Consider the following 21,050-nt stretch of genomic DNA (forward strand, 5'->3'; position numbering starts at 1 on the left):
ATGTCCAGATCAGTTAATGATGCAGAATGTGCACACCACGCTGACATTAACATTTGGTACAGTGCAGTGCACGCGTACAACTTAACCAGTTGATAACAGCACATTGGCACAACCTCAGAGTCACACACAATTACAATAGCCTACACACACACACACACACACAGCAACCCCCTGGCAATATCGACATCCATGGTCAGACTGTCTTCCTACATTTGCATTGGGAATCGCTCAAACTTTATTGGGAGGAAGGATGTTTTACATGCTTTTTACATTTGTATGGCAAACCATTTTTTTAAACCATGTTGAAAGTGGCCAATTTAGGCCCTTTTTAGACCTATACAGTGCATACGGAAAGTATTAAGACCCCTTTACTTTTTCCACATTTTGTTAGGATACAGCCTTATACTAACATTAATTAAATACAAAAAAATCCTCTTCAATCTACACATAATACCCCATAATGACAAAGCGAAAACAGGTTAAGAAATTTTTGCAAATGTATCAAATATAAAAACAGAAGTACCTTATTTACATAAGTATTCAGATTCTTTGCTATGAGACTCGAAATTGAGCTCAGTTGCAGCCTATTTCCATTTATCATCCTTGAGATGTTTCTACAACTTGATTGGAGTCAACCTGTGTCAAATTCAATTAATTGGACATGATTTGGAAAGGTACACACCTGTCTATAAAAGGTCTGATAGTTCGCAGTGCATGTCAGATCAAAAACCAAGCCATGAGGTCGAAGTGATTGTCCATAGAGCTTCGAGACAGGATTGTGTCGAGGCACAGATCTGGGGAAGTGTAAAAAAACATTTCTGCAACATTGAAGGTCCCCAAGAACACAGTGGCCGCCATCATTCTTAAATGGAAGAGGTTTGGAACTGTCACGCCCTGACCTTAAAGATCCTTTTAATTCTCTATTTGATTAGGTCACGGTGTGACTAGGGTGGGTAATCTATGTTTCCTATTTCTTTGTTGGTCGGGTATGGTTCCCAATCAAAGACAGCTGTCTATCGTTGTATCTGATTGGGGATCATACTTAGGCAGCCTTTTCCCACCTGTTGTTTGTGGGATCTTGTTTTTGTGTAGCTGCCTGTGAGCAGCCCAGAATGTCACGTTTCGTTTTCTTCTGTATTGTTTTTGGTGAGTTGCATATTTATTAAACATGTGGAACTCTAAGTGCGCTGCGCCTTGGTCCGATCCTTCCATCGACGATCGTGACAGAAGATCCCACCACCCACGGACCAAGCAGCGTGCCCAGGAGGAGCAGGGATCCTGGGACTGGGAGGAAAGCCAGGAGTGGAGGACACACTGAACGTGGGACGAAATCATGGCAGGAGACAGAAGCCTGCCATGGAAGCTGGTGGAAGCAGCGAAGGAGCAACAGCGACGACGCCGGGGTTCGCGGCCACAATGACAGCCCCAATATTTTTTTGGGGGGTGGCACACGGGGTGGTCGGCGGTGCCGAGGTGTGAACCAGAGACAACCTGGGAGGAGGTAGAGAGGTGGTCGGTTGACCCCGAGAGAGTGCCAGAGCCCGCATGGGAGTCAATAGAACAGTGCGAGGGGGGATACCGGAGAATGGAGATGGTGAGGAGTATGCGGCAACATAGGCGTTTGGAGGAGCGTGTTACCAGTCCGGTGCAATCTGTGCCTGTCCCACACATCAGGCTTCCAGTGCGCCTCCCCAGTCCGGTACGTCCTGTGTCTCCTCCTCGTACTTGCCCTGAAGTACGTGTCCCCAGTCCGGTACGTCCTGTGCCTGCTCCCCGCACTCGCCCTGATGTACGCCTCCACAGCCCAGTACGTCCTGTGCTAGCTCCTCGCACTCGCCCTGAAGTGCGTGTCACCAGTCCGGTACCACCAGTGCCGGCCCCACGTACCAGGCTTCCTGCGACGACCCCTAGTCCAGGGCCTCTTGTGAGGGTTCCCAGTCCGGAGCCTCCAGGGGGGGTTCCCAGTCCGGAGCCTTCTGCGACAATCTACGGTCCGGAGTCCCCGGCGATTCATTCATTCCAACGATCGTGACAGGAACAACTAAGACTCTTCCTAGAGCTAGCCACCCGGCAAAACTGAGCAATCGGGGGAGAAGTGCCTTGGTCAGTGAGGTGACCAAGAACTCGATGGTCACTCTGACAGAGCTCCAGAGTTCCTCTGTGGAGATTGGAGAACCTTCCAGAAGGACAACCATCTCTGCAGCACTCTACCAATCAGGCCTTTATGGTAGAGTATCCAGATGTAAGCCACTCCTCATTAAAAGGCACCTGACAGCCCGCTTGGCATTTTCCAAAGGGCACCTAAAGGTGCAAAATTCTCTGGTCTGATGAAACCAAGATTGAACTCTTTGGCCTGAATGTCAAGCGTCAGGTCTGGAGGAAACCAGGCACCATCCCTACGGTAAAGCATGGTGGTAGCAGCATCATGCTGTGGAGATGTTTTTCAATGGCAGGGACTGGGAGACTAGTCAGGATCGAGGGAAAGATGAACGGAGCAAAGTACAGAGAGCTCCTTGATAAAAACCCGCTCCAGAGCACTCAGGACCTCAGACTGGGGCGAAGGTTCACCTTTCCACAGGACAACAACCCTAAGCACACAGCCAAGATAATGCAGGAGTGGCTTCGGAACAAGTCTCCGAATGTCCTTGAGAGGCCCAGACAGATTCCGGACATGAACCCGATCGGACATCTCTGGAAATACCTAAAATAGCTGTGCAGCGACACTCCCCATCTAACCTGACAGAGCTTGAGAGGATCTGCAGAGAATCATGTGATAAACTCCGCAAATACAGGTGTGCCAAGCTTTTAGCGTCATACCCAAGAAGGCTCAAGGATGTACTCGCTGCCAAAGGTGCTTGAACAAAGTACTGAGTAAAGGGTCTAAATACTTATGTAAAAGTTATGTTTTTGTACATTTCCAATCATTTCAAAAAACCTGTTTTGCTTTGTCATTATGGGGTATTGTGTGTAGATTGATGACAGTTTAATTCATTTTATATAAATAAATAAAATTTTTGGGTCAAGCCAAGCAAATGGTGGAGAAGACCCAGCTTCCTGCCAGAGGAGTGCCAACTTGATTTACATATAAACTCAGCATATAAACTCTTTCAAAGATAATTCGTAAAAATACAAATAACTCCACAGATCTTCATTGTAAAGGGTTTAAACACTGTTTCCCATGCTTGTTCAATGAACCATAAACAATTGATGAACATTCACTTGTGGAACGATCATTAAGACACTAACAGCTTAAGCAATTAGGTCACAGTCACCTTAGGACACTAAAGAGGCCTTTCTATGGACTCTGAAAAACACCAAAAGGAAGATGCCCAAAGTCTCTGCTCATCTGCGTGAATGTGCCTTAGGCATGCTGCAAGGAGGCATGAGGACTGCAGATGTGGCCAGGGCAACAAATTGCAATGTCCGTACTGTGAGTCGCCTAAGACAGCGCTACAGGGAGACAGGACGGACAGCTGATCGTTCTCGCAGTGGCAGACCACGTGTAACAACACCTGCACAGGATCGGTACATCCGAACATCACACCTGCGGGACAGGTACAGGATGGCAACAACAACTGCCCGAGTTACACCAGGAAGGCACAATCCCTTCATCAGTGCTCAGACTGTCCGCAATAGGCTGAGAGAGGCTGGACTGAGGGTTTGTAGGCCTGTTGTAAGGCAGATATCCTCACCAACCACCACCGGCAACAACGCCGCCTATGGGCACAAACCCACCGTCGCTGGACCAGACAGGACTGGTAAAAGTGCTCTTCACTGACGAGTTGTGGTTTTGTCTCACCAGGGGTGATGGTCGGATTTGCGTTTATCGTCGAAGGAATGAGCGTTACACTGAGGCCTGTACTCTGGAGCGGGATCGATTTGGAGGTGGAGGGTCCATCATGGTCTGAGGCGGTGTGTCACAGCATCAACGGACTGAGCTTGTTGTCATTGCAGTGTGTGTTACAGGGAAGACATCCTCCTCCCTCATGTGGTACCCTTCCTGCAGGCTCATCCTGACATGACCCTCCAGCATGACAATGCCACCAGCCATACTGCTCGTTCTGTGCGCGATTTCTTGCAAGACAGGAATGTCAGTGTTCTGCCATGGCCTTCGAAGAGCCCGGATCTTAATCCAATTGAGCACGTCTGGGACCTGTTGGATCAGAGGGTGAGGGCTAGGGCCATTTTCCTCCATGTGAAATGTCTGGGAACTTGCAGAATGTTACTTTTGATTTTGACTCCCCCCGTTGTTCAGGGACACATTATTCAATTTGTGTTAGTCACATGTCTGTGGAACTGGTTCAGTTTATGTCTCAGCTGTTGAATCTAGTTATGTTCATACAAATATTTACACATGTTAAGTTTGCTGAAAAATAAACGGTTGACAGTGAGAGGACGTTTCTTTTTTTGTTGAGTTTAGTTCCAACCAAGCATGGCAATTGTTACATAGTTATCATCTCACATCCCGTTGGCTGGCACGGTAGAGTGTTAATCAGCATTCCCCACAGGTACCTGAACTGGAATGGCAAAGGTACGCTGCTGGGGAGACAGACCCGCCTATCAGTCTATCCATAGTCTCACTCATTTCTCACTTCCTTCCCCTCTTTTGTTTCTCTCCCTCTCTTTTTCTCTGTGCCTATGAGTGTTTCCAATCTGTGCGCTTGTGTGTTATTGTGCCTGTAGCACATAAACAAAGAATGAAAAGAGAGCAACCAACTGTTCTACATCCCAGATATGTCACTGTCAACCCCTGCTCTCTCTCTCGTTCCCTCTTCCTCTCTCATTCCCTCTTCCTCTCTCATTCCCTCTTCCTCTCTGTCTCTCTCTCTCTCTCTCAGCTGTTTAGAGGACTGAAAAATGCACACTGCACCCATATAAATACTTCATCCCTAATTGAATTTGAAACAGTGGAAGGGAAGGGAAAAACGAAAAGCAGACCGAGGGGCTGTGCTTCCATCATCCTTTCACCCCTTTCTCCATTATCCTCTCACCCCTTTCTCCATTATCCTCTCACCCCTTTCTCCATTATCCTCCATTTTTCTCTCTCACTCTCGCTGATGGACGTGGAGGAGTGAGGGATAACATTTGATACTTTAGCTTGACTATCGCTATAAATGCTTATTGTGTTGTTGTTGACTCCACCATTAGGTCATTGATTACCATAATGTATGTTCATATGCCTGTTTATATCCCTGTGCTTAATTGCAGTTCATTTGAATGGTATTGACACTGACCTACTTTGATTGCAAAAGACTGGAACACACAGATGGGGCTTTTCTGTATTTACCAGAGGTGCCAGGCAGCTGTGTGTGTGTGTGTGTGTGTGTGTGTTGCTAGGTGTGCAAGAGAGGTGCCTGCAGGAGTCCCTGTAACTCCATTAGAGGATAGATCAAATGTCCAATTAATGGTGGCCAATATTGAGAGATATCGTCAGGCTACCCTCACATATCTCAAATGACATGATCAGTAGACGTTTACTGATCATGAAAGCTGTTACTTGTTGTATAACTCTGATGATAGAGGTAAATTTGACAATTATTTTGCATGGAATAATCTGAAATGTGTAGTTCTGACTATGCTCTTCAAGAGGTGATGATATTACAACCAAATACTTAACATCATTGGAGTGAACACTGATTTTATAGGGCCCTAATCACAGTACTCTTAGCCAGAGTGCAGAGCTAGGGTCATGGGGAGGAGAGAGGAATGGGAGAGAGGGGATTGAGGAAAAGAGGCTGGAGAGGAGAAGAGGTTGAGGGAGAAGCGAGGAGAGGAAATTCATGTGAGAAATTGAAGAGGGAATGATGCGGAAGGAGGAAGGAGAGAGGGATGGAGAGTTGGTTGGCAGAAGAGGGTAAGGGAAGAGAAGGATGGAGAGTTGGTTGGCAGAAGACGGTAAGGGAAGAGAGGGATGGAGAGTTGGTTGGCAGAAGAGGGTAAGGGAAGAGAGGGATGGAGAGTTGGTTGGCAGAAGAGGGTAAGGGAAGAGAGGGATGGAGAGTTGGTTGGCAGAAGAGGGTAAGGGAAGAGAGGGATGGAGAGTTGGTTGGCAGAAGAGGGTAAGGGAAGAGAGGGATGTTAGAGGGTTGGGCAATAAGGATGAGGAGGGCAGGGAATGAAAGGAGCGAGTGACAGATGGGAGACAAGGACCGACAGAGAGTTGTGTGCAGGTGTGGGCACGTGCTTGTAAAACTCGTCCCTGGGCCCTGCTCTAACACGGAGCCAGCTGATGGATCTGCCTCACCCTGATCAAACACATCAATCAATAACACAGCAGCAACACTACAGAGCAGCACAGCGATGCAGACATGATCACTTAAAGTGCACTGCACACATACCCTCTACTATCACTGCAAGGACATTACTGTATACACACACCTCTATCCCTCAGCTATTATCTCCACTTCAACATTGCTACAGTGTATCAGCCTAAACCATCTCCCATATGCCTTTGCTACAGTATGTTTTGCCCCTCAACAATATTTCCTGCTAGAGCAGCCATCTCCTCTCAACGATCTTCCCCAATGTATAGGCCCTTTCTAAGGATACCAATTGAATCCTCCTCCCAAGGGCAATAGTTCCCAACTCTTTTTGACGATATATTGTAACATATCGTTTTGACAATATTGCAATATTATTTTTGCACTAGTTGGCTGTACTGGCACCAAAAGTCCAGTATTTTTCTGTCATAGGTTGTTCTCCGTCTTCTTTTTAAATAGGTAGACCATTTTTTTGGATAACTTTTGATTCTATGACTGATAACTCATTTTTCGCATGCCTCTCTCTTGTCCCTCTGCAGCAGACATATGGAGAGCAATATGTTTGTGTTGTGTCTTGGGCTATGCCGGATTAAGTGATATGACATGCTATTCTATAAAATAATTTCTCTGTAAATAACATTACCTGATTAACCTAATCAGGCAAATGTAACTAACTAGAAAGTCAGGGCACCACGAAATAATGTTTATAGAGCTGTTATCTTCCGAATAAACTCTTAAAGACCTCGTCATCTTTTACATCAATAGCAGTCCATATTTAATCGTCACTTTATTCTCAGTCTCATCTGAAAGTTGTAAATTCTTGGGTATCTTCACGAACTCTGTCTAACAAGTTGAATCAGCAATACAAAATGTGGTTGAATTATTTATTTACTAAATACCTAAATAATCACACAGAATTACATATACACAGAATGTATTATACATTGATTACACTTTATGTCAAAGGAAAACGTCCCTAGCGGACGGAACAGATATGAAGGCTGGTTACACAAGGAAAGTGGGTGGGGTTTTGAATGAAAGAGCAGGAAGACTGATGAACAAAGGGAGAAGCTATGTCTCTATCGGGCCGTAGGCAGCTACTATATCGTAAATACAGAGTATTATGCATTCTAAATAACCGACTATTTGGGAAGGGTTAGGGGAAATGCAATAAATATTTACTCTGAGCTGCGCTTCGATCGGTTGGTCGTAGATGGGAGGTCGGGTTGTCCTTTGAAGAATGTCTGGTGGTAGGACGGATACTTTGTAGTATCGTTGTGTGTGTTAGACTGTATACGTTGTCCGTCCTTTCCTAGCCCACGTTTACAGCGACTGCTGCTAACTCAAAGGCTAGGAGGTATCTCTTCTGGAATGAATAAGAGTTCAAAGTTCATACCAAGTTGCCATACTTTAAGCTCATGCTATATTCTGGCTGGTATAGTCGAAATTCATCCTTCCGGAGTGTAGGTCGTCACCTTCACATTGAAATTCGATGCCAATTTCGTTAGGTTCTTGCTGAGGTTGGCTTAGTTCTGTAGGTGGTTTTTGTCCTTTCAACGTGGGGATGGTAAGTCCTCACGTCCTTGGAACAGGAAGTTACATTTTCGACAACGAGTTTATATAGTGGTGAAAGAAGGCCGTGTTTCATAGTTTTACAACCAACGTCTGTTCACTTGGACGGGGCCTCTGAGTGAGCAGAGTTTCTCTATGACAAACCATTCTCTCATTTAAGAAGCTAAAATTACATTTAATTTGTTCACAAATAGTTTAATATTTAAACATTTAAATTGCACAACAATTCCATGTGAATCTGATTAGAATGTGTCGACTTTCCAAGCTACAGTTTGTGTCAACCTGTCATTAGTAATAATGTCTCAGACAACAACTGATCTGAGATCATACTCATATTCATGTGTACCAAAGCATATTTTCAACTGGTTGGATTACCGAAATATGGTTCCGTTTCTCATCTTTTGATGTCACCAGACTCTCTCTCAATGTTAACAAAGGGATTTTCAATAGTCACATCGGTAGAGTAGAGAGAGGAAAAAGGGGAAAGATATGTATGGGGGTCACAAACCTCCCCCTCAGGCTAAAATCATGACATTTGGAACATTGAATCGAAATAAAATCACAGCATCGAATCACAATACATATAGGATTGTGAGAATGGCAATACATATCATATCGGGACCAAAGTATCGTGATAATATGGTATCGTGAGGTCCCTGGTACATTTCCAGCCTTAGGTCTAATGGCCAGCTCCTGCAGCAGACTGGGGGAATGGTAATTGAGACAAACACTGTGTGTGATCAGATGAAAACAACCCCAATCTGTGAGGAGCTCATTTATCTTGTAGTAGCAGTATGTTAGAAGAAATTAAAGTCAATTAAAAGACTATGGAGCCGCTGTCACCAGTTGTAGCCGCTGTGTGTTTTTGTGCAAACTGTCTGCACCCAATCTCTGCATGGTTGGTGCGTAGCATTTGTGTCTTGATGTGTCACATGTTATGTCATCATGTGTCTTCATCACCCCCTCCCCCCACCCCCTCCCCACCCCGATACGTCAGGCGGGTGAGAGCACATAAGTCACTTCAGATGCCTGCCTCTTGACCCAAGGTCAAAATAGAATGTGCAGATAAAATTTACTGCCATTACTCCTCCCCTGCACTAGAGTGGCTCTGATTGGCTTGTTCCTCTAGAGAGGCGATGTTCTGATTAACGGGCGGGCTGATAGAAGAGCTGTTTGATTGGTGGGTTATCCGATAGGAAAATATTTATCTGAGTGACATTGGCAGATTGGCTCCCTGATTTCACACATGGAAAACACAAGAGCTAGGGCCCACGTCCCTGGTATTCTCCTCTCCGTCCGTCCTACAGGTACATATTTCCCATCCCAGTGCTCTCACTCCATCCAGTCCCTTTCAGACCAGTGGGCTGGAGAGATGGCCACAGAGAAGCCAATAGTCCCTAAAATACTACAGTGAGGTGGAGGTGAGTGGGGAGAGGAAACCTTAGAGACAAACAGATGCTGTGGAGGACACCAGCCCCCCTTCCCCAGCCTCACCCCCTTACATCTGGGCCTCGGGTTGGCAGTGTGTCTGCTGGCAGCGGGCCACACTTTGGGCTGAGGTATAACATTTGCTCAGACAAAGTTCCTGAAGTTCTAATGAAGCTATTGATTTTTGATGAGCCAATACAGAGTGCTTTGGTCTTTATTTAGGAGCTGCAGTGGATCTCCTTTCGTCACTTCATCCAATTACCCTGCACTGAGACAAGTCAGAGACATGACGTCTATCCAAAACAGGACTGGTCCCAGACACATAGGAACCATTCCAGACAATACGCGCAAAAACACAATGTTATGTCACTACAAACAGACACACATCATGTAGACAGACATGTTTTGAGATTCACACACACACACGCACACACGCACACTCTATGCAGTGAGAACCCTGGGGTTGCGACAGCTGTGAGTCCAGCTGAAGATGAAAACATGTGGAAGAGGTCCCTAGGCTGGGCATCCACCCTTCTCACCTCTCATCTGCCCTCCACACCACTCCCCCCACCATCCCCCTTTCTCCCTCTCTACGTCTCCCTCTCCACAGTAACTTGTGTAAATCAGTATATTTCGGGATCACATGAATTCTTACCTACGCCACATACAGTATGTTGAGTATGCCTTTCAGAGGACAGCACAGATATAGCACAATCAAGACAACCTACTTTTTCAGCTGAGTCACAGTGCCGTGATCAGAAGTACAGCTTCAGTTTTCAGCTTCTTAAAAGTGCTCTTTCATAAAGGGCCCCCCCTCCTTTACTTTATTACTAATCCAGCCAGTTAAGCTCTTGGCACTTCCTGAAGGTAAAGAGGACCCTCTAAGACCTCATAATCATGGCTCTCCAGTTGAAGTGTTATGGTAACTGTATACCTAAGGAGATGTAAAAGATGTCATCCTTTAGCCCACCCACTTCTACCGTATGTGGCAGGAAAACACCAAAAATACTGACTTTACGGTGCATCAAATGTAAATGTATTTTGTAAAAATTAACATTGTACTATCCGTTAATTTGACATGCAATAGTTTATTAGCAGATCTGTTTGCAGATCTGTATGTGCTTTAGCCAATCATTTTTACACGTTGTCAAGCCGTACATAATATTTACCATGACAACGAACACAACAGAGAATTTAGCTAACTTGCTAATTGATCTGCTACCAGACCAGTAGTTTATATTCCATTCGATTAATTTATACACATCGTGAGCTTGGGACTAGGTGCATTTCTGTCAACAGTTTGTTCCTGACACAGCCTTGTTCTGTAAAATTTTCTCTATAGCACTTTTAATACCCCAAATAATGTTGTTAAGTTCAAAAGAATTCAGTAGCGCTACAACCTGCCCAGCAAGACTTGGCAGATCAATCCTCTGTTTCTATCTGCCCTTCACACCTTCAGTTAGTGTTTTTTATTTTTATTTTAATTTTATTTCACCTTTATTTAACCAGGTAGGCTAGTTGAGAACAAGTTCTCATTTACAACTGCGACCTGGCCAAGATAAAGCATAGCAGTGTGAACAGACAACAACACAGAATTACACATGGAGTAAACAATAAACAAGTCAATAACACAGTTGCACGGAATACCCAAAACTGAAACTTTGGTGATTTTTCGATAAACATTTTTTTTTTTTACGTTCGGTACTTCTGTCAAATGTGTCTCATGAGATTGAGAAGATGAAGTCTGTCTATCAGCGCAGCCCCTTTATAGTGGAAAGAGCAAATTGCATGCTCCACTTACTCAATCATTGGTACAGCTGTCTGGGCTGCATTGTTAGCTCCCCACTCATGCTGCACAGAAGTTAACACACTTGAATAATGCAAAACGGCATGTAGAAATATTGAAATGAAAAACAATGTCAATACAGGCTAGAACACTGTTACAATGCAAGATGATGCTGGTAGCATCCAGTTTGAATTGCTGGAATTCAAACTGGAAGCTACCGGCATACAGCTTACAACTGAAGCAAATTTCAAATTCATTACCTTAGCACTTTGTTTGTGATAATATGCTAAGCTTAAATAAAAATATTCTGATTTCAAAAAGACCATCTCCCCCGTGCATCCCACAAAGGCGGAGGAGGTGTTGCTAACATTTACGAGAGCAAATTTCAATTTACAAAAAAAAAAAGACGTTTTCGTCTTTTGAGCTTCTAGTCATGAAATCTATGCAGCCTACTCAATCACTTTTTATAGCTACTGTTTACAGGCCTCCTGTGCCATATACAGTGTTCCTCATTGAATTCCCTGAATTCCTATCGGACCTTGTAGTCATAGCAGATAATGTTCTAATTTTTGGTGACTTTAATATTCGCATGGAAAAGTCCACAGACCCACTCCAAAAGGCTTCCAGAGACATCCTCGACTCAGTGGGTTTTGTCCAACATGTCTCTGGACCTACTCACTGTCACAGTCATACTCTGGACCTAGTTTTGTCCCATGGAATAAATGTTGTGGATCTTAATGTTTTTCCTCATAATCCTGGACTATCGGACCACCATTTTATTATGTTTGCAATTGCAACAAATAATCTGCTCAGACCCCATCCAAGGAGCATCAAAAGTCGTGCTATAAATTCACAGACAACACAAAGATTCCTTGATGCCCTTCCAGACTCCCTCTGCCTACCCAAGGACGTCAGAGGACAAAACTCAGTTAACCACCTAACTGAGGAACTCAATTTAACCTTGCGCAATACCCTGGTATACGGAAAATACCCGAGCTCTGAAGCAAGCTTCCAGAAAATTGGAACGGAAATGGCGCCACACCAAACTGGAAGTCCTCCGACTAGCTTGGAAAGACAGTACCGTGCAGTATCGAAGAGCCCTCACTGCTGCTCGATCATCCTATTTTTCCAACTTAATTGAGGAAAATAACAACAATCCAAAATGTATTTTTGATACTGTCGCAAAGCTAACTAAAAAGCAGCATTCCCCAAGTGAGGATGGCTTACACTTCAGCAATAATAAAGTCATGAACTACTTTAAGGAAAATATCAAATTTATTAGAAAGCAAATTACGGACTCCTTTTTAAATCGTCTTATTCCTTCAAAGCTCAGTTTTCCTGAGTCTGCACAACTCTGCCAGGACCAAGGATCAAGAGAGACACTCATAGTACTAAAACACTTATCTCTTGACACAATGATGAAAATAATCATGGCCTCTAAACCGTCAAGCTGCATACTGGACCCTATTCCAACTAAACTACTGAAAGAGCTGCTTCCTGTGCTTGGCCCTCCTATGTTGAACATAATAAACGGCTCTCTATCCACCGGATGTGTACTAAACTCACTAAAAGTGGCAGTAATAAAGCCTCTCTTGAAAAAGCCAAACCTTGACCCAGAAAATATAAAAAACTATTGGCCTATATCGAATCTTCCATTCCTCTCAAAAAATTTAGAAAAGGCTGTTGCGCAGCAACTCACTGCCGCCCTGAAGACAAACAATGTATACGAAATGCTTCAGTCTGGTTTTAGACCCCATCATAGCACTGAGACTGCACTTGTGAAGGTGGTAAATGACCTTTTAATGGCATCAGACCGAGGCTCTGCATCTGTCCTCGTCTTCCTAGATGACTCTTAGTGCTAATTTTGATACCATCGATCACCACATTCTTTTGGAGAGATTGGAAACCCAAATTGTTCTACACGGACAAGTTCTTGCCTGGTTTAGATCTTAGCTGTCAGAAAGATATCAGTTTGTCTCTGTGAATTGTTCGTCCTCTGACAAATCAACTGTAATTTTCGGTGTTCCTCAAGGTTCCGTTTTAGGACCACTATTGTCATCACTATATATTTTACCTCTTGGGGATGTCATTCGAAAACATAATGTTAACTTTCACTGCTATGCGGATGACACACAGCTGTACATTTCAATGAAACATGGTGAAGACCCCAAATTGCCCTCGCTAGAAGCCTGTGTTTCAGACATAAGGAAGTGGATGGTTGCACGTTCTACTTTTAAACTCGGACAAAACAGATATGCTTGTTCTAGGTCCCAAGAAACAAAGAGATCTTCTGTTGAATCTGACAATTAATCTTAAGGGTTGTACAGTTGTCTCAAATAAAACTGTGTAGGACCTCAATGTTACTCTGGGCCCAGATCTCTCTTTTGACGAACATATCAAGACCATTTCAAGGACAGCTTTTTCTACGTAACATTGCAAAAAATCTGAAACTTTCTGTCCAAAAATGATGCAGAAAAATTCATCCATGCTTTTGTTACTTCTAGGTTAGACTACTGCAATGCTCTACTTTCCGGCTACCCGGATAAAGCACTAAATAAACTTCAGTTAGTGCTAAATACGGCTGCTAGAATCCTGACTATATTACTCCAGTGCTAGCCTTCCTACGCTGGCTTCCTGTCAAGGCAAGGGGTGATTTCAAGGTTTTACTGCTAACCTACAAAGCATTACATGGGCTTGCTCCTACCTATGTCTCTGATTTGGTCCTAACGTACATACCTACACGTACACAAGACGCAGGCCTCCTAATTGTCCCTAGAATTTCTAAGCAAACAGCTGGAGGCAGGGCTTTCTCATACAGAGCTCAATTTTTATGGAATGGTCTGCCTACCCACGTGAGAGATGCAAACTCTGTCTCAACCTTTAAGTCTTTACTGAAGACTCATCTCTTCAGTGGGTCATATGATTGCGTGTAGTCTGGCCCAGGAGTGTGAAGGTGAACGTAAATGCTCTGGAGCAACGAACCGCCCTTGCTGTCTCTGCCTGGCCGGTTCCCCTCTTTCCACTGGGATTCTCTGCCTCTAACCCTATTAAAAAGGGGCTGAGTCACTGGCTTACTGGTGCTCTTTCATGCCGTCCCTAGGAGGGGTGCGTCACTTGAGTGGGTTGGATCACTGATGTGATCTTCTTGTCTGGGTTGGCGCCCCCCCTTGGGTTGTGCTGTGGCGGAGATCTTTGTGGGCTATACTCGGCCTTGTCTCAGGATGGTAAGTTGGTGGTTGAAGATATCCCTCTAATGGTGTGGGGGCTGTGCTTTGGCAAAGTGGGTGGAGTTATGTCCTTCCTGTTTGGCCCTGTCCGGGGGTATCATCGGATGGGGCCACAGTGTCTCCTGACCCCTCCTGTCTCAACCTCCAGTATTTATGCTGCAGTAGTTTATGTGTCGGGGGGCTAGGGTCAGTTTGTTATATCTGGAGTACTTCTCCCGTCTTATCCGGTGTCCTGTGTGAATTTAAGTATGCTCTCTCTAATTCTCTCTTTCTTTCTCTCTCTCGGAGGACCTGAGCCCTAGGACCATGCCTCAGGACTACCTGGCCTGATGACTCCTTGCTGTCCCCAGTCCACCTGGCCGTGCTGCTGCTCCAGTTACAACTGCTCTGCCTGCGGCTATGGAATCCTGACCTGTTCACCGGACGTGCTACCTGTCCCAGACCTGCTGTTTTCAACTCTCTAGAGACAGCAGGAGTGGTAGAGATACTCTTAATGATCGGCTATGAAAAGCCAACTGACATTTACTCCTGAAGTGCTGACTTGCTGCAACAACTACTGTGATTATTATTATTTGACCATGCTGGTCATTTATGAACATTTGAACATCTTGGCCATGTTCTGTTATAATCTCCACCCGGCACAGCCAGAAGAGGACTGGCCACCCCTCATAGCCTGGTTCCTCTAGGTTTCTTCCTAGAATTTGGCCTTTCTAGGGAGTTTTTCCTAGCCACCGTGCTTCTGCACCTGCATTGCTTGCTGTTTGGGGTTTTAGGCTGGGTTTCTGTACAGCACTTTGAGATATCAGCTGATGTACGAAGAGCTATATAAATCAATTTGATTTGATTTGACTGACACCAAAAATGTTCTTAATTCACTTCATCTCCCTCGTCACCAAAAACTCATTCACTTCTTTGTCTTCCTCGCCTCCCGTCTGGTTTAAACAAGATTCCATAGCCACACAAAGTCCGATTACACAGCCAAGTTCTGCCTTGTGAATGATGTCATTACTTTCTTAATAATCCTTGGAGTCTATTGACCGTGTGTCAATCTAAGTAACATAATAAAAAATCCCCATCAAAATCTGTCAGTTTAAGATAAAGATATGGGCTGTGTCCCAATCCACCTCATCCGCCTATGTCGGCCTTCCGCATTTGCGGTGGAAGCTGACCGAGCTATAGCGGTGTTTGTCAGACTATGACATATGCAGAAAATCGGTCTTCCCACGAAATTGTCGATTGCTATGGAAAGGGGAGAATCTCGCGGACATGATGGTGTTCTCCGTTTTGCTCTACAATCCCCACAAGTGTCACGGGACTAGTCTAAAGGTAACCATAACAAATTCATGGAAGTAGTTTTGTTCCAAAAACCAGCCTATTTCCTTAAATGATTTCCAAAGCTTTTTAGGGTCATTTTTGTTCTCAGTGATTTTATCAGCAAATTAACCACTCTTAGCTTCATCCATCCTGCTCTGTGCTTCATTTCTGTGACGTTTATATAGGAGAAAATCAGGCTGCGCTTGAGAGTTCTTAACATTTCTTAAAGGCCTTATTCCTTGTTTTTAATACTGAAGATTCTAGAATCTCATGATTAAACCAAGGGCTAGATCTCTGCTTTACTCTGACCCTTCTAATGGGAGCCATCACATTCACCACATCATGGAATATAAATTGAAAGGCTTCCCAGGCACTGTCTACCCCTACACTGTTGAACACAGGTGACCAGTCAATTTGAACCACTTGCTCCCTAAATATTTCTACAAAGTATTTTTTTGTCCTCTGATTCTAACAGTTTTTTGAAGGTTAAATATATATTTAACAACCCTCCTTGTGCAAAATGTAATAAAATGATCGCTGAGACTATCACTACACTTTGCGATATTATAGATTTATCAGACACCAATATTAAGTCAACCGTATTTTGCACTGTTTCACATACCCAGGAGGGATCTTTAATCATTTGGCGTCAGAGCACGTGGGTTTGCAGAAATCAGTATTGAAAATTATTTCCTTCACCAAGGAATCATTACAGTTTGACAACACAATTTCGAGACCTTCATAGAATTCTTTCTGATTGGGCAGCCTGTAACACACCCCCCCCCCCCCAACAAAATTGGTTTTGGGAAGGCATATATCCAGCCTGACGATCTACAGATCATCGATTAAATCCGGTAGGTATCGAAGTCAAAATTCTGGTATCGCAAACAACACCACCGTCAGTTGCCATGGGGAACCACATCCAAGGCCTGACATCAGGGATTCTGGGCCAGCTACTGTTTGTGTGCAAGTACAAACTCACGCACATGCAGTACGGACATACAGTACACAACAACACACAGTCACACAGACCCATGCACATCGATACACATACATTGGCCCAAAAACAGTAGTGCAATCTAGAATCTTTTTTTTTTGTCAGCTATGTTTTTTCATATCTTTAAATGTCACTCTTCACAACAACAATTAGAGCAAAAATAATTCTGACTGCAGCTGGAAATTAGCCTAGCCCTCTGTCAGCAGAACAAGATCTGTTGTGTTTGATAGATTTGGCCCCAGATCCCAGTAAACATCATCTTCCTCTACCATGAGGGTTGCAGGTAAAGGTATGATAGATGAGATGGAATAGGTCCTTACGCCACATTGAGAACAATGGTCTGTGTTCAGTGACATGTTAGGCCATGTTAAGGCCCAGATGCCTTTTAACAAACTGGTACTTAAGATCGTAATTTAATTTTCGGCAATGCATTGGCTGGTACTAAACGAGTCATGAGACTAGTTATATTACTATCAGAAGCCTGCACTGAGAATAACCTCTTGTTGTAATATTTCATACAACCCTCTGAACTCTCATTTCAGCCCTAGCTCTCTCTCTCTCTCTCTCTGACTGCTGCCTCTAGTGGCATCTGCTTCACACAGCAGGTACCTGCCATAACGACAGCAGACTGTACATGTTCCTGTTCCAGAACGTTCCTCCAGCATGGCTCTGGTGCAGTGAAACTCATGGCTTAGAGAATGGTGGCTGGGATGAGAGTGCTTACACGTCAGCCCGACCTCGCCTCCTCCTGCCTGCTCCTCTGAGACGCACGGACACGCATGCGCGAGCGCACAACACGCACGCAAGCAAACACATGCACATACAGGTCCCTCGGAATCTGGGACACTTCTGTTTGCGCCCCACACATACGTAGGCGCAAGTAAACATACTCACGTACATACGTTGCCACTCTTTCAATACCTCATCTCAGCAGGAAGACCGAATCTAGGGCAGCGTTTTTACACACAGCCTCTGCAGTACCAACCGGTCTAGGTTAAATAGCCCAATGCGTGGTTATTAGTAAGTGAGCCTTGTGGATTACAACTACCAGCTCTGTAGTGAGTGATACACTTCTTTTATCAGCGCCCCATGCTACAGCCCAAAGGCTAATTGGTACACGCAGATATAGCACAGTCGAATGCAAGCAGTTCATAGCAGTTTCAGCGAGGCTTCTAAAAATGATGTTTGGAATCCCACTCACAAGTCTAAGACATATATGCACATCCCTGACCACTGAATCATTCATTTGGTCATTTGTATTCGTGCCTCCACCTATGACAGAAGAGCTCATCCTCAAGGCAATACTAGAGAAAGTGAATGCCTCTGAGCTCACATTGTAATGGTTTTATCATTAGAGGTCTGCAACTAGGAGGTTACACAAAAGAGGAACGAGATACCCTGAAGCCATATAATTTCATGTACGGACACACACACACACACACACACACACACACAGCATCCCTAGTATAAAAACATAGATTATCATTTTTCTGTATCATGCAATTTTATAGGATATATCAAATTCATTCATGTTTATGGACAGTATAAAATCATATCAAAGATCATTACAAATATAGTAGGCGTATGTTACAGGATTGATGCTAGTTTTTAAAAATAAAACCAAATATAGTGTAGTACGTGACCTTTTTCTTAGGACACGAGGGGAGTAAGGACACGCTGGGCAGCTGGGCATGATTTATATCCAATGAAACCAATAAACATTTAAGGAACATTATGGCCCTCTCTCCCTCTTGATAGCAGGCTTCACACAATGGCATGGAAAGCCTCAGTCCAACGGAATGGGAGAGAAGAGACAGTGTAATATGTCTAAGAAGCGCTGGAGCAGAAAAGCAGTTGCTTGACGCAACTTATGGAAATGCATCTGGCCCATTATCATCGATGAAACAGTACTTGATCATATCTTCACCACTATTCTGAGCCAAGCTCAAACCCTCACTCACATTTATAAAGCACTAAATTGTGATTAGAAAGATATGCATGAAGATATTGTAGCGCAGATACCTTTTCTTTACACATACCAACTACTGACAGGGGAGTTCATCACAATATGGAAGGACAATCATTCATTCATTACGCCGCTGTCTCAACCTTATTCCAATGCCAACCTTGGCATACAGCAAGCAACATGATGTTTTCAAATGTGTGTGTGGCATTGAAATGAGAGCAGCCAACAGTTGCTGTTAATTGGTATTGCAGATGCATCCTCATTCTCTGTCTCACACTCTCTCCCTCTCTCTCTGTCTCTCATTCCGATGGTGTTGATACGGAGGTCAGAGATAAAAAGCTGGCATATGACAGATGTTGTGAACAGGATATCCTTCCCGTGAGACGCCATGGCCACCCCTGACATTACTGAGCCTGTTTGCCACGGTGATAACAACAGTCACATGGAGCTACGGGGCTCTCTCCTCTCCTTATGCCATCTCTCCCTTCCTCCATTTCTCTCTCTCTGTTCCGTCTCATTCTCTCACCGTCCTCTGACTGCACCAAGATCCCCCCCCCCCCCCCCCCCACCACCACCACCACCACTCTACACATGGACCCACACGTTGTCTTATGATAGACACAAGCCATCGACAGGGAGGTGTCATGTCACCTTCATTACCCAAGGAAATGAACCGAATGAGCCATGGAAATGCAAGGAGCAGGTGGAAATACCACTGTAGCCTACAGCACAGAACACTCAAGAGATACAGGCAGCTGCACTGCACCCTACTGGAGAACATTCCTTTAACCCTCAATCCCACAGGTAGAGCTGAGAGGCTAACATTAAAACAGGCTGTTCTCTATAGCAGGAATATTGAGTTTAGCCCATAGGGGAAGGAGAGCAGAGATCACTAACTCCCTTGCAGCAGATGATTGATGAACACTGTCTCCCACACTCATCTAGTAGAGTGACTGCAAAAGCCAGCCTCTCAGAGATGTGTGGCACGTACTACAGCAGGTCCACAGGAAGGGAAAACAATAGAGCCTGAAAGGGCAGCCGATTAAACCCAGCCAGCAGCAGCCGGACACTTAACGACACAGACAGGAGATTAGGAGAAGGGAGGGGTGGAGGGAGATGGAGGAGAGGATGCCTGACTGCCTGCCTCCCCAAACTGCCCCCGCCACTCTGTGACTCCCTCCTCTTATTAAGAGAAATGGGGAAAAGACCAGAGTAAAGAGCATAACACTCTCCCCAGGAGAAGCGGGCAGGGCAGGTTAATCAGTGGCTCCTTTTAGACCAGACCCCCAACCACCCCCACACTCATCTACACGACCAGCAATACCACCCTCCATCCCCCACAGCTAATTGTCTGACTGAACGAACACAACCTGTGTATGAGCATCTGTGCATAACTGGTTAACACGCGGCGGCTGTGCCTGTGACTGTGTGTGTAATTGTACATGCGTTAAGCATCCCAAACCCATTCCTGCACAAAGGAGGGAAGGAGACAGGTCCAGAGAATGAGAAAATGATATAGAGAGACAGAGACAACAGAAACAGGGACGGAGAGAAATCGACACCATCCTCAAACAGCCATACCTTGCGTCTGCGGTCCCTCGATCGATTCCTCTTCTTGTTCTTCTCCTCCTCCTTATCCTTCAGCTCCTGAGCGGCGAGCTCCGCTAGGTCCTTGTTCTTACGGAGCTGCTTGGCGGCTTGCGCCATGGTGCCGCAGCTGCTGTCGCCGTAGCTCCAGTCGTCAAGGTAGCAGTCCCTGTCCCTGCCCCGGCTCTGACGACGACTGCCACTGCCACTACGTGTGTGTGACGGTGGCGCTGGGAGCGCCTGTGTGTCTGTGAGCGGGAGCGCGGTGCTCTAGTGACCGAGCCCCCCAGAAAGCCACAAAGGAGATGCTGCTAGTGCTATTGCTGCTGCTGCTGTTGCTACTCATCCAGTCAGGCTGTGTTGCACTGAGCTGCCTCCCCTCCCCCCGCACAAGCTGCAGATTCCTTCAAATTATTCTTTGTCACATCTTGCTTCTTTTTGCCACTTCCACGATTCCACAATTCCCTCAAAGGCAAAGGACAGCATGTCTGCTATAGAGCAGACATTGAGTAATTCTACATATACTGTATGTACAGATTTGTATTGCTCTTTAGGCTATTCTATATGTATATATATATATCTTGGAGTATTCAATATGATGACAATCTTTTCTCTGCATTTCTCTCAGTGATTTATTGACATTAACTAGTACACAAGCAGTGAGATGAGGCTGTATTCACCATAGATAAATCATCTGGCTCTATAATTTTTTTACAGTCAGCAACAGACAAGACTGAAATGCATCAAAAACATGCATGATTCCCTCCATCTTTCCCAGTAGATCTAAAAGCAACAGAGCATGAGAAAGGAGGAGAGTGAGAAAGAGCGAGAGAGAGAGAGACAGAGAGAAAAAGAAACAAGCAACCAACCACACCTGCTCACTGCAATAGGTGTCTCTCCCTTCTACACTACA

The 21,050-nt window shown here is 44.8% G+C and overlaps 1 protein-coding gene across 12 annotated transcripts in view; it reads right to left on the bottom strand.

The window, feature by feature from the left end:
* Positions 1–20,766, bottom strand: part of LOC110509751 (uncharacterized) — a 98,936-nt gene extending 78,170 nt beyond the window's left edge. For all 12 annotated transcript variants that reach the window (XM_090226975.1, XM_090226972.1, XM_090226968.1 and 9 more), the window contains exon 1: positions 20,132–20,766. In XM_090226975.1, coding sequence (XP_090083101.1) covers positions 20,132–20,257 — 126 coding nt within the window. In that variant the 5' untranslated portion in view covers positions 20,258–20,766. The remainder of the gene's footprint in view (positions 1–20,131) is intronic.
* Positions 20,767–21,050: the final 284 nt, after the last annotated feature.

The sequence above is a fragment of the Oncorhynchus mykiss genome, chromosome 29 (genome assembly GCF_057628025.1).
Source record: "Oncorhynchus mykiss isolate SJ-2025 chromosome 29, ASM5762802v1, whole genome shotgun sequence".
Classification (NCBI taxonomy): Eukaryota; Metazoa; Chordata; class Actinopteri; order Salmoniformes; family Salmonidae; genus Oncorhynchus; species Oncorhynchus mykiss.